This window comes from Rhinoderma darwinii, chromosome 1, assembly GCF_050947455.1.
Source record: "Rhinoderma darwinii isolate aRhiDar2 chromosome 1, aRhiDar2.hap1, whole genome shotgun sequence".
In the NCBI taxonomy this organism is placed as follows: domain Eukaryota; kingdom Metazoa; phylum Chordata; class Amphibia; order Anura; family Rhinodermatidae; genus Rhinoderma; species Rhinoderma darwinii.
Window position 1 is genome coordinate 174,470,531 of NC_134687.1, and position 14,749 is coordinate 174,485,279.

General features: G+C 43.1%; 1 protein-coding gene across 2 annotated transcripts in view; it reads left to right on the forward strand.

Annotated features, from left to right (window-relative positions):
- The first annotated feature begins 244 nt into the window (after positions 1-244).
- Positions 245-14,749, forward strand: part of PPA2 (inorganic pyrophosphatase 2) — a 28,206-nt gene continuing 13,701 nt past the window's right edge. The window contains exons 1-3 of one of the 2 annotated variants that reach the window (XM_075860603.1): positions 245-588; positions 9,605-9,669; positions 12,054-12,098. In XM_075860603.1, the coding sequence (XP_075716718.1) occupies positions 429-588; positions 9,605-9,669; positions 12,054-12,098 (270 nt within the window). In that variant the 5' untranslated portion in view covers positions 245-428. The remainder of the gene's footprint in view (positions 589-9,604; positions 9,670-12,053; positions 12,099-14,749) is intronic. The other variant, XM_075860604.1, reaches the window with a different exon arrangement.

A 14,749-nucleotide genomic window follows, 5' to 3' on the forward strand; every position in this document is an offset into this window, starting at 1 on the left:
AGATAAGCATCTGCCATTCAATTACCATACCCCTTATCTCGACGGGAACCACAGCTTCTCTGATCCCGGATTCCCCTATAGCACCCTCTTGTGTTCCCTGGTTTCCTTTATTCGTCTATATTAACATCACTATTCTATGACTTCTGTATCTACAGCTGGCACTGCGCAGGGATATGACAATGAAAAGAAATCCCGGGCACGTGTGCATTCATTAGCAATGGCGCCAATAAGCGGCGGGCGAACAAAGCTCGTTACAGCTGTCAGCGCCTGGTCAGCCATTTTCTATGAGGCGCTTTGTTTTCCCAGCGGCCATGTTCTGGATAGGAGGTGTCCTTGCCCTGCCCTTGTCAGACGTGTAGATGGCAGTGTCGGCTCGTCCTTGTGAACTTGCAGGGGCCGTGCCTCACTATCAGAGGAGGGGATAAAACATGAGCGTTCTATGGCGCGGCGGCTTGCTCAGGCTCCATAGAGCCGCGTTCCCTTGTAGTCCCGGAAGGCTTCTAGTGTGTCGCCGCTGGCTCAGCATGCAGTGCTACAGCACCGAGGAACGGGGGCGGCCCAACACTGCCGAGTACCGGCTTTATTTCAGTAAGTAGGAGCAGTTTCCGAGGAGGGGAGTTCTGGTATAGAAGCCGGGCGCGCTGCAGTCACAGAGAACTAGAACTCCCCTCCCCTGTCACAACACATGGACCTGCCGGCGTGTAGAAGTGAGCCCTTCCACAGTGCAGTGTAGCAGTCTGATGCCAATCACCGCTGCTGCTGGAGTACGTAATTCTCTGCTCCTTGCGGCGCGCTCTCTCTGGTGACCTTGTCACACCTGTTGCTTATTGTCAATGAGCCGGCTCTGAAATGAAAGCAAAATGGAAGTGAGACAAACGCTGCGGAAAGAAGTCTTGTGTCTGAACTATCTCTGACATTGGGAAGGTGGAATGTAATGGGGCTGTTCGCATGGCACTAGCAGTCCTGCTGCAGACTATAGCTAGAGAGTATCCTGCAGAAAGCTTTATTTATAGTTGCCCAACATTCTAGCCGCCTGTTGGTTGGAAATCTATGACCATGTGGGTGCCCACATGATGCAAATACTACCCAAAGTGGGGCAAAAACATCACTTCTTGTCCTTTTCGGCTTTCTCCATGTAAATATCATTATCGGCCCGTTGTTCAACTAAAACATGTTTGGAGTCGTGTAAAAAAAAATCCTCGGTCCAGCTTCTATATAATTGGAAATCCAGTCAGAATGATCCTCTTATACATGTGAGAAGGTCACCTTGGTGGCATATGTGATCTCGGACCACCACTACTTTCTAGAAATAAACGGTCCCCTTTAGCAATACTTAGAAATTTCTACAACCAACAAACCATATGAAATAACCCCCGACTGCTCCCGCGCTGCTGCTTCCCTCGCGCCATCCAGTTTTTGAGAAATCGCTGCCTGCCGTGGTGACGAGCTGACCTCAATGACGTCACCGCTCCAGTGACCACGTGCGCGAGACGACTCATTGCTTGTTCTGGCTAAATATAGACTGTTCACTGGTGTAACTGAGAGCGTACGAGGTTTGCCCCGAGACAGACAAGCTGCTAAATGCAAAGGCCTGCGGGATCTGGTGCACGCGCGATGACTGAATGAGGCCGATGAGGGTACATGTCACGCCGGTGTGCACCCCCGGGGTATACCAGTGAATGGCGCATGTGCAGGATTTCAGGCCAGCAAGCTCATATGAAATGACAACCGGGTTGACAGGCAAGGAAGACTAGGCATGTAGAGAGTCGGGATGCCGTGACTCCTAAGCCCTCAAGCACCGGTCAGATGACTACTCGTAGAACGATCGCCTATATCATGCGCAAACTTAGAACTTGATATTAGCAAACATACTAAAACAGACATTTTTTTTCAGCGACATGTTTGCAAAGCTCCACAGATTTTCAGCAAATTTATTCGGCTCAAATCAGGAAATTCAATTCTGTTTAATTGTGAGCCGTTTCCAAAAAAAAAAAAAAATCATGGCGCTAGAAAACTCCTTTAGAAAAAAAAAATCTATGGTGTTCAAATGACTGTTCTAGTGGGAATGCTGAATCTATGTAGGGAAAATGAAGCACCCATTGAAATCCACAGCCATCTATTCTATTGTGGCTGCTCTCTACCAGTTACCTTTTATAAAATGCTCTAATAGGTCTATTAAAAAAACGTCTGAAGAAGACCACCTCTTCAACTGGCACCGTGTAAGGGATTTTCCAGTGTAAACTTTTGCCAACAGGAAGTGTTTGTGGCGCAATTACCCCCCCCCCCCCCAACAGATTAAAAGTGTAGCTAAACTTCTGACATATAGTGCGTGACCTGTCGGCGATTTTGATCGGTGGGGGTCCGAGCTTTGAGACCCACACCAATCGCTAAAATAAAGCGGTCGGGGAGTTCTTCGTTTCTGAACGGCTTTCATTAGGAAGCCAAGCAATTGGTGTACGGGCTCAATAGTAAGTATAGGAGTCCGTAAACCGTTTGCTCGGCTTTCCAAGGAATGCCAATCAGAAACAAAGCGGCACGTCGCTCACCCGAGTGCTTCTGCCGCTTCACTTTAGCGGGCGCTGAGGGTCTCCGTGCTCTGGCTCCCACCGATCAAAACTTCTAACGTGTCATTATGACATGTCCAGTAGTTTTGTAAAAGTTTAGTTACCCTTTAAGGACTTGTGCTGCAACTAATGCCCAGGGATGGATGAAATACTGTGGACTTTAGAAGCCTGTTTGACAAGACTAGGTTTTTTTTTTTTTTTTTAGTAAGACCATAATAAAATACGTTGATCTCAATAGCGGCCTAATTTCTGGGCTTACTGACCGTAGGGTTCTCTCTATTAAAGGGGTTTCCAATGAAAAACATTCGTTTAAAAAAGTACATTTTAGTACACTCACCTTATTTAAAGTGTAGCTAAACATTTGACAAACTCCTGACCTGTCATAGAGACATGTCAGAAGTTTGGATTAGTGGGGGTCCGAGCACAGAGACCCCCCCCCCCACCAATCGGTAGAATGAAGCACTCGTGTGAGCGCTCAGCCGCTTTGTGTCTGTTCGGCTTTTTCCGGAAATAAATGTATCGGTGTACGGACTCAATAGAAAGTCTATGAGCCCGTACACGATACATTTATTTCTGGAAAAAGCTAAACAGACACGAAGCAGCTGAGCACTCACACGAGCACTTCAGCTGCTTCGTTCTAGTGATTGGTGGGGGGGTCTCACTGCTCGGACCCCCACCAATCCAAACTGCTGACATGTCACTATGACATGTCAAACGTTTATCTACACTTTAAAGTAGACTTTTAAATTTTTAGAACCTTTTCACGTTAGAAGTCTTGATTGGGGGTTGTCTGAGCAGTGAGACCCCAACCGATCGCTAAAAAGAAGTGGCAGACGTTCTCGGGTGAGCGCTGGGCTGCTTCATTTTTCTGATCTGCTTTCCTCGGAAAGCCGAGCGAGCGGCGTACAGGCTCAATAGAAAGTCAACCCCTTAGCTCCATAACTATTTTTGGCTTGGAAAGTTGGCCTTGTCAAAGTATGGCTGTGTATCACAATGTCTTCATTTACAAAACGGCAAAAATATAACGGATCTGTTCAGTTTTGGCTTTGCCTCTGTTTAATACAGTAGGCAGCACATTGTTTAACACTGGATGAGCTCATTTGACCGGGTAGAACATCATATTGCACACAAGTGTCAATGCTCTAGTCTAGACCTGAAAATATTTAAACAGCAGAATAAACTGTTATAATCAATATGGACTTCCCCATATAAAAGCAGAAAATGAAAAACCTGTATATGGAAGAAGTGATTGGGATGGCCTTATACAGTCCTATTGTGCAATAATGGAGATATTTTATGCATGAATTGAACCCCTTCCCTCCTCAGCCATTTTTTGGGTTTTCAATTTTGTTTTTTCCTCCCCACCTTCCAAAAGCTATAATTTTTTTTTTCCGTCTTTATAGTCATATGAGGGCTTGTTTTTTTGCGGGACAAGTTGTCGTTTTTCATGGCACCATTTATTGTACCGCATAATGTACTGGGAAGCTGAAAAAAAATTATTTGTTGGGTGAAATGGGCAAAAAACGATTACGCCATTTTTTTTGGGGGTTTTGTTTTTACAGCATCCATCAGGCGGTAAAAACTACATATTCACCTTATTCTACAGCTTGATACGATTACGGAGATACCAAATTTATGTTTTGTTTTATGTTTTACCACCTTTCAAAAAAATAAAACTATTTGCTAAATTTAAAAAACAACTTTGTTTAACTGTTTTTTACTTTTTTTATTAGTCCCCCTAGGAGTTGAAGCAGGGATCGTTGGATTGCTTTCATGATATACTGCAATACTAATGTATTGCAGTATATTGTGATTCTCACAGTCTCCTTAGAAGTCCTGCCGGAGGCAGAGCTTCAAAGAAGTACAAAGATGGCAGACTTGGGTGCCTTTGTTAGGGGGCCTTCGTTGTTACTGTCTGATCTCGCCACAGGGGAGCGCGATAGCTTGTTTCAGGGGGCGCCCTCTGATTCTAAGGGCGGATTCAGATGAACGTGAGCGTTTTGCGCGCGTGGCAGCAGCGTGTCAGCTCCGTGTGTCCTGTTCATATGGATGCGCGGCTGCCTGCTTTTCGCGTAGCTACCATCATTATGACACTCCGTTTGGATGTTTGTAAACAGAAAAGCACGTGGTGCTTTTCTGTTTACATTCATTCTTTTACCGCTGTTGCGCGAATAACGCTTGTCCCACGGAAGTGCTTCCTTGGGGCATGCGTGATTTTCACGCACCGATTGACTTCAATGGGTGCGTGATGCGCGAAAAACGCCTAAATATAGAACATGTCGTGACTTTTACGCAGCGGACTCGCGCTGCGCAAAACTCAGACTGTCTGCACTGCCCCATAGACTTGTTTAGGTCCGTGCGACCCGCGGGAATACCACGCGGGCTGCACGGACGAAAATCACGTTCGTCTGAATCCACCCTAACACTTAAAATGCAGCAGTCGCGATTGACCGCGGCATTTAAGGTGTTAAATGGGCGGAATCAAAGTGAACTTTGATTCCGTCCGTTGCAGTGAGGTGTCGGCTGCGTAACACAGCCGTCACCCGCTGAGTATGGAGCGAGCTCAATACTTCCCCTTAACCCTTATCACGTACAGTTACGTGATATTGCGTTAAGGGGTTAAAACATATTGGCCCATATTGATCAATAAATGTGTGCCTTTTTTGGCTCATTTTACAATCTACGCACCAAAATAGTGTTTAACCTAAAGTCATTTGCGCAATGTACGTCACTTTTTAAAACTAGTAAAAAGTAGTTGTGGCTTATGCCTGGCCAAGATATACTTTTTTATGAAATACACTTTAAAAAAAAAAAAAAAAAGTTGCATTTCTATTCCCCACAGACTTTGGTGTAGAAAGTGTTGTCATTTCAGCCAGTATGAATGTTAATGGAAGTGAAGCATGTTTTGACAGATTTAACATATGTCAAAAAGTAGTGGAGTTTTTACTTCGACGTTGGCTAAAATTATGCTACTTTTGATAAATGTAGGCCAATGTTCCTGGAGTTTGGGCACTGACTATAGGTTCCCAGGCTGGTCAAGACCAGCAGTGCCTAAGTACTGGGTGTTAGGCAGGCCAGAAGATATCTGTGGATTCCCTTGATCAGTGGGGAGCATGCAGGTGAGACTTTGGGGCTGGGCTGGATGCCTCTACTACAGGCAATAGCTGTATTTGCAGCTTTTGCCTGAAGTGTCACATTAACCCCTTATTAACTGCCAATATACCTTTTTACGGCAGTCACTAAGGGACCTTATTCTGAAGTCTTTTTATGGCTGATGACAGCAGAGCACCAACTCGAGTGGCTGGCATCGGAGTTAACTTCGATCCTAGTTATTTAACCCCTAGATGTCACTGTCAATAGCGACGGCGGCATCTAAGTGATTATAGAGGGAGGTGGCTCCCCCAGGCCTGCCATGGCTGTATTCCTACTAGGCCGTGCCAGATAATAGACTGCTTTACACTGACAGGCAATAGTACTTTGGTATACGAAGTATATCAAAACATAGAAGCGATTAAATCATCGCAAAGAGATATCCCTAAGGCCTCGTGCACACTTCCAACACCGTTTTCACGGCTGTTTTTGACGGATCCGTGTGCCCGTTTTAGCGACCGTGTGCACTCCATGTTTCTGAGCGCCGAGCTTGGTACTGTCCAGGGTGCTGAAAGAGCATGGTCGTTCAGCGCTAGTCACTGTACAGGGTGCTGAAAGATTTAATGGGCTGCACTGATCGGCGGTAACTCTTTCAGCACCCTGGACAGTACCATGCTCGGCGCTCGGAAAATACAATTTTAATGAAATAAAAAAATAAAAAATAAGTTCATACTTACTTTCCTCGTGTCCGGCCTCCAGGGATAACATTTCATCCCATGTCACCGCTGCAGCCAATCACAGGCTGTAGTGGCGGTCACGTACGTCAGGATGACGTCAGAAGGCCGGCCTCCAGGGATGACGCTTCATCCCACGTGACCGCCTCTGCAGCCAATCACAGGCTGTAGCGGCCTCTGCAGCCAATCACAGGCTGCCGCGTCATACAGGAAGGTCAGACTGGAGGAAGAAGAGGGACTCGTCACCAAGACAACGACCGGTTACGTATGAACTGCTTTTTATTTTATTTTTAATCAGCAGCCTCTTTTCTCTATCAGTGATTGATAGAGACAAGTGGCTGCCGATTAGTGTAATATATCTGTAATGTACTTCTGCCCGCTCGGCCGTTGCTAGGCAACGGCTCCGTCACACACATCACACACTGTGCCTTCAGTTTTTTTGACGGCCCCATTGACTTGCATGGGCCTCATGGTCACGGAACCTCGGACCAAAGTAGGACATGCTCTACTTTTGATCGGAACGGAGCAACGGGACAGTCAAAAAACTGAAGTGTGCATGGCCCCATTGAAATGAATGGGTCAGGGTGCCAGCCGTCAGAAAAACGTCTAGCACCCTGAAGAAAAAGACTGAAGTGGGCATGAGGCCTTAGTGGGACAAAAAAAGAAATAATGTCAAACAAAGTTAATAAAAAAACTGGTGCACAGTAAAAACTGTAAATTATTTTTTTGCAGAAAAGGGTTTTATTTTGTCAAAGTGTATAAAAAAACCCACATATAAGGTATTGCTGTGATGGTAACGACCGGGACAATAAAGTTAACAAGGTTTTTAAACCACACGATGAATGGAAAAAAATGCAAAATAACACAGAAAATGTATATTTTCTAGTTTCTTATTGGGGGGACACAAACCATGAGTATATGCTGTTGGCACTAGGAGGCATGACATTAAGAATGTGTTGAGCCCTACAGTATAAAACCCTCCTAGAGGTACTGAGCTAGTCAGTCTTAGCTTAATGTCTGTAGGAGGCAGACACCCCTGCTGGTGTACAACAGGCTGTCTTGACGTTTTGTTATGTAAGTTTATTTTTTCCCCTCTATTTGCAGCCTTGCCTTGCAGTATTAAGTGGACTCAGTCACTAGTTATTTCCCAAGGTATTAGGGAACTTGGTGACCCATGTCAAATACTATCCTGGACCTTAAGAGGCTCAACGCCTTTGTCAAAGAGTCATTTCCAAAGAGTCCCGCCTGTCTGTGCATGGAATAAGGGACTTCCTCTTGTTAGTGGACATGATACGTGCACTTACACATCCCCATTTGCTTGTCCCACCAGCGCTTCATGCCTTTTCCGATCCTCCCTTTCCTCTACCAGTTTGTGGTACTTTCTTTCAGCCTCTTGACAGCCCCTCAAATCTTCAGAAAGATCCTTTCTGTGGTCATGGCGCTGCTTCGTTCCAAAGCGATTTCAGTTGTCCCGTAATTGCACGATATTCTCATTAAGTCCCTGTCCTGAGAGGAAAATATGACTAGTCTGCAAAACACACTGGATACCCTGGCTCATTTCGGATGGATTGTCAACCACTTCAAATCCTGTACGGTCCCCTGCTGAAAACTCACTTCCTGGACATGGTGTTAAACACCACCTCGGCTTGGGTGTCCCTTCCTCCGGAAAATTGTCTATCCTGCAACAGGGTGCCTGCACCCTGGGATGGGGCACTCCAACCTCCCTCCAGCTTTGTAGGAAGGTTCAGAGAAGCCTGGTGGCCTCAATCAAGGCGATTCCCTTTGCCCAATTTCACACTCGTCCACTTTAGGGGGCAATTCCCTTCCAGTGGAACTGCTCCCCGGATTCCCTGGACCGCCGAGTCCTTCTTATTGTAAGTCCATCTGTCTCTTTCCTGATGGCAGTGGGCAAAGCTTTGCATTCCTCCTCTCGGCAGTCCACATTCCTGAGGTCGACAACTGGGTTACGGATTATCTAAGTTGCGACAGGAGTCAATCCTGTTTTATTCTTAGTGTAACGCCTCTTGGTGGCAACAGCATATACTTATTATCTATGCCCCCAAATGGACTGGACGAGAAAAGGATTTTACGGTGAGCACTCAAAAAATCCTGTTTTTTTCCATCCCGCGATAAGTTAATCCATAAGTCCCATGTACCCAAAAATGTATCCAATGAAAACATCTCGTGCCGCAAAAAACAAGACCACGTAAACTATATGTACTCCAAAATGGCAACATTGAAAAATACAACTCATGCCTGTGAAAAACAAGGGCGTCCGAAAAATATAAAAGTTTAAAAGAAATTGCTTGCCCATCAAGGACCAAATTAGGCCAGTTATTAGAGGGTTAAGAACACACATTAGGCTCCATTCACATCTGTGCTGGGGTCCCGTTCTGACATTCCGTCGGAGCTTTCCGTCAGAACGGGACTCTGAACAGACACAAACGGAAACCAGAGGTTTCCGTTTCCATCACCATTGATTTCAATGGTGACGGATTCGGCACCCATGGTTTCAGTTTGCCTCTGTTGTGCAATGGATCCGCTGGAAGCAATAGTGTAGTTCACTCTGGTCTCCGTTTGTGTCTGTTCAGGGTCCCTTTCTGACGGAAAGCTTCAACGGAACGTCATAACGGGACCACAACGCAGATGTGAACAAAGCCTTAGCTGTAACTATAATAGAACTAATTACTGTACATCTTGGGCTCTAAACACACAGGCGTCATGGTTTGTTTATACAGAGTCTGTCACTGATCTGGTTTCTCTCTTTTGTTTACGGCCATTGTTTTTATAATGGGTTTGTCAGGATAGAATAGCGCAGCATGCTACTATATTCTGACCTTCTAAAAGCAATGGAAAAGGACTAACGCAAGTGTAAATAGTCTGTGTTTTTACTAGGGTCTCGGGACATGCTTGTATTCCATCGACATCTCGTTGGATCAAGTTGTCACCAGTTTGGAAGTGGCTGCTGCAAGCTGTAGCTGATCAGATGATGAAAATTCATGCTGCTGTAGGATACAATTATTTTGTCCATGTTCTCGTACCAAACCATTACCACACCTCAAAGGTGTGACTATGTTGAAAAAGATGAACATAAAAACAACCATCTGGGTAACCTGGGAGGTCAGAATAGTACTCTGCGGACGACACAATAGTATTCTAGTGAATAACCTTTTTGTTTGTTAAAAGGCTAATTTTTATTTTCTCTATGCTTCTCAGAGAATGAAGAGGGTAAATTCATCTCGCCTTTTCATGACATCCCTCTGTATCCAAGAACTGAAGAGGTATAATCTAACACTTGTACATATGCCATGCTTATGCAAATCCAAGAAGGAGTTTTTTGTTTTTTTTTCTGATTTAAGTTGTGAATTTATTCATATATCGTATTCATAAAGAGGATAATTAAAACGTGCGTTTGTGCGACTATTATCCCGACGTTTATCTGTGTCGCTGTGGATTTGATACAGGAAATATCAATAAATGAATCAAAATGTGATCATAACTATGTATATGATATAAACGTAAATATATAGAATCTCCATGGTCAATTTCAGGAGTAATAAGATAAATACTTGTTATAGGCAGCCTATCAAGAAAAAACCATCAATGAGGGTTATGGGGTAGATAATTAATCGTAAAGGTATAAGGAAACCCATTACGGATAGGGAAAATTCCAGTCTAGACTATGTGTCAATATAGGGGGATTTCCATAGTATAGTTGGGTGCGAAATGGGGGTAAACATAGGAGCATATACAGAGGAATAAAACCGGATATAGCATAATGAAGTATTAGTAATAGGTGCATAAGTTAGGGTACAATATTGGGATCAGAGTAAAGGTCCTCTTACACAGCCTGTCCTGGGCCATGTAAACGGGCACCGAAACGTTGGGATAATAGTCGCACATACGCATGTTGTAATTATCCTCTGTGTGAATAAATTCACAACATAATCAGCATAAAAACTCTCCTCCTTGCTGGAATTATGCAAATGTCATGTTACTGCTTACGATAGATAAATATATTTACTGTAAATTGGATGTCGGTCATCTCCATGGGAGTTCATCAGTAAGTTACTCATAGATTTTTGGAACAGGCAAGATATCCATTTTTCAACCTTAATACGGGATTCTGTTTTTAACAGCTTTTCCTAGTATTTCTCTCCGTAACCACACGAGTAAACTTGTTTTAATGGTTTTATACTGATTTTAAAGGGAAACTCCGGTGAAAACCTGTTTCCCTTATAAATACTTCCCAGAAATTATTTGGTCTGAAGACAAGTACGGTTTCTGCTGGAATTTGTCTGGAACTATGCATAGCCATGGTCGATGAATGCATTGACTGACAACAGCAGTTCTCCATCGTCCTGTGTAATCTTAAATTGTCACTGCCACTTCCTGTACCTCTCATATCATATATGTCTATTACCATTCTCTTATAATCTTAATCCCTACCTGCCAGCTGCAGTTGGGCTCCAATTAATGATGCTGCTTTCTTCCAGGTGAGACCAGTGTAATGTTTGCAAACAATATGGCAGGCATACGTTGAGTTTGAAGCCTAAATGATTCTGGTGGAAAAAGCATTATGTATAATTTATTTTACTATGCACTATATGGACAATAGTATTGGCACCTACACATTAAACGTACACAAGTTTTTATAACCTCCCATTCTAAATCCATAGGCATTAATATTAGGTGGTGCCCCCCCCCCCCCCCCCCCTCCTTTGCAGCTCAAACAGCTTCCACTCTTCTGGGAAGGCTTTCTACAAGATTATACGGTGTCTGGGAATTTTTGCCCATTCATCCAGAAGAGAATTTGCAGGGTCAGACACTGATGTTGGACGAGAGGGCCTGGCTCGTAATCTCTGTTCTAGTTCATCCCTAGATGTTTGATAGAGTTGAGTTTAGGGCTCTGTGCGAGCCACACTAAACTCACCCAACCATGCCATTACTTCATGCTGGAACAGAAAAAGGGCCTTCCAAAACTGTTTCCACAAAGTTGGAAGCATACAATTTTACAAAATGTCTTGGTCCATCCGACTCTTTCCATTGTGCTTGGTGATGTAAGGCTCGCATGCAGCTGCTTTGCCATGGAAGCTCATGCCATAAAGCTACCGGCACACAGTTTTTGTGCTGATGTTAATGCCAGCAGAGCGTTGGCGACTTTATGCACAATGCGCCTCAGCACTCGGCCACCCCGCTCTGTAACTTTACGTGGTCTACCACTTCTTGGCGGAGTTGTTGTGGTTCCTAAACTCTTCCACTTTGCAATAATATCACTCAGTTGATGGTGGAATATCTAGGGAGGGAAGAAATTTCACAAACTGACTTGTTATAATGGTGACATCCTATTACAGTATCAGGCTTGAACTCAATGACCCATTCTTTCACATATTTTTGAAAAAGGCGACTGCATGGCTAGGTGCTTTATTTTATACACCTGTGGCAATGGGACTGAATGAAACACCTGAATTCAATGATTAAGAGGAGTGTCCCAATACTTTTGTCTATATAGTGTATCTTGTAAAAATCCCCAGGTAGTGGGCTGAAATTCTGCGTGATTAAAGTATTTCTATTATTCACGAGACTGATTGTGGCCCTTAGCTGCTACCTCCTGTATGGTTTTCTTGCCAAATTCACAAACTTTTTTTTTTCTTTTTTTATTCAGGACCATGATGTGCCAGCAAAGAAATCCAAATCTCATGTGGCTATGGTAATAATAACTCTAAAATGGTACAAACGTACTGGATAGAAGATTTCCACCAATTTCCTTTACACTGTAGTAAACTGGAGACCTACATTAGTATAAAAGTGAATAGATGATTTTTTTTTGTTATATTTTTGCTGTCCAACTTGACCTGAAATACTGGTTGTAGATTTTCATACTGTAACAAAACATCACTTGAGTAGAACAAACACTGTTTTGGAAACAAGACTCTTAGCAGGCAATACATATTAATAGAACATCTATTCAGGACACACAGGCAATTTTATCTATGAAAACGTGTGAAACTGTACATTAGGCCGACTGAAAAACTCTAAATAATATTCGATAACAGGTTTATGTATTTATATAAAAAGACATGCACAAATATAAGAGCTATCTCTTTAAGCAGACCCATACTGTAGTAAAGCCGAAAACAAGACCAAGAAATGTTGATCTGTCTGAATACAAGTATGCAGAGCAGTGATCAAAATTAAGAAATTCAAAATAAAAAGGCTCTCTTTCCATAAGTCAGGGACTGAGGAGCTATATTCAGACCTTAATGTTCCCATACACATTAGGTAGAAGTAAGGTGCTATTCGGACGATCGTTCGACCAACTACTATTTATTAAGCCTACTTGACTATACACGTTCCAGATGATATTGTCCGTAATAGTTGTGTAATATGCCCATACATGCCCGATGTGTGGCCGGAAGGGATGTAATGAAAATGACTTCGATTTCCAATCCTCGTCCAGGAAATCAATGCCCACTTAAAGGTAATCCCGCCTACTATCCCCCTCTGTGGGTTGGCATTGCCGGACTATCAGTTGAGCTTCGTCTGAATGAATAAGAGACTGCGCTGGGGCATGTGTAGTTGTCATACAAAGGGTTGTGATATCCGTGTAAACAAGTACCGGCACCTTTCCAGCCTCACTCCTTGAATTTTACTAATAGGGGGGTGTCCTAAACGGCCGTCCCGTGCTGCACATGAGCTCCAACTCCTATAAAGATATATTGATCAGCAGTGTTTTGGGCTCATTTAGACAACAAAAATAAATAAATATGGGAACACTTTGAGCTTTTTGAAATATTTGGTCTTCTAAATTCGAACACAATGTGGATTTTCAAATCTCAAAAAATCTGCATATAAATAGCTGACCGCTCTGACTAAAATAGATAATTACTTGCCATCTACAGGTGCAAAACTACTAACTAAAACCTGTGTTGGAAAATGGAATAACAAGCTTTCTATATTGTTAGTCATGATTGACATCTGCATCTTTGTACTTGTAGGTGGCCATATTGAATAAAATATCTAATTTTTTAATGTAGTCGCTTACACTTTATGCCTGATGGTTAAAGTACCACTGTTATGTGATGGGTGCATTAAACAGAGACATCTATCCGTTGCCCATGAATTATCAAGTCAGCAGGCACACAGACTGCCCTCGGTACAGACTCCAGAATCAGAACTCTGCTATACTGATTTGCACAACAACAGGAAGCAATACTTGGGTATGCAATTCACCATTCCAGGAGCATGACCGACGTGATGTGTATCTCTTTCACGGCATCTTGTACTTGCCTTTGTACCAGGCTTGTGATTGTGGCACAATAACCTGATATCTAGCTATAACTTGCAAATTAACTTGTAAATTCTAAGTAGACTTTGGTAATTCTTGATTGGTTATGTCCAGTACTCTATTGTATTTGCCAAATGGCTCTGAAGAAATCCCGATCAGGGATGAAACGCGTCAGCTGATAATCAAGCCTGGCAGGTAGTGACAGGTAGTGACGTCAAACCATGCCTTGCAATCCCCTGTCCCAAATACTACATGGAAAACAACGTGCGTCCTCCTCGTCTGGATCGCGTACCTCTTCGTGTGCTTCTCCGACCGATTCTGTACACCTGAAAGTAAGATCTCTGCTATTTACATCGTGGCTTGATTGAAAGCAAGAATATTAATAATAATAGTGCCATACAATTCTAAATCTATCGTCTTGATGGTTGGTGCCTCCCATTGAGTCTTGCACTCCTCCGCGTGGCTTCTCCCGGCTGTCTCCGGATGATTGTAGGTAAAAATCTATATATCAATTAGGAATTGGAGTCGTTGTATAAAAACAACTTGGAAGCGGTCTTTCAAATATATCTAGGGATCGAGGGGGATTAACTTTGACCGTAAAGTAGACATAGACTACCATTTACCCCGGATCCCTAAAATAATTTAAAAAGAAGAGCAAATAGCACACCGCAGCCCTACCGTCCCTTTAATCCTGCTTGCACCCTTTTGATGAGAATCATCATATAATAGAAAACCTGTTCCTTATTCTTATTGTCAATTGTCTTGAACAAGTGTTTGTGTCAGTTTGAGATTAAAATCAACAAATCTGTAGAAACCGCAAGTGTGAACGGAGCCCAGCGGTTTTTAAACATAAAACAAACAAATTTTGTCAAATTATATGCAACTTACCTTATATCAAGGGAGATATATATTTAATCCATCTTGCTTGATGTAAAATCTATGTATGGGAGGAATGCAATAATCATTTACTGGCCAGGAGATTTTTTTTACATTTTATGTCCATTTCCCCTTTCCCTTTCTATATATTTATATTCTAATATTTATTTAGAACTTAATAAAATATTTTTCTATAA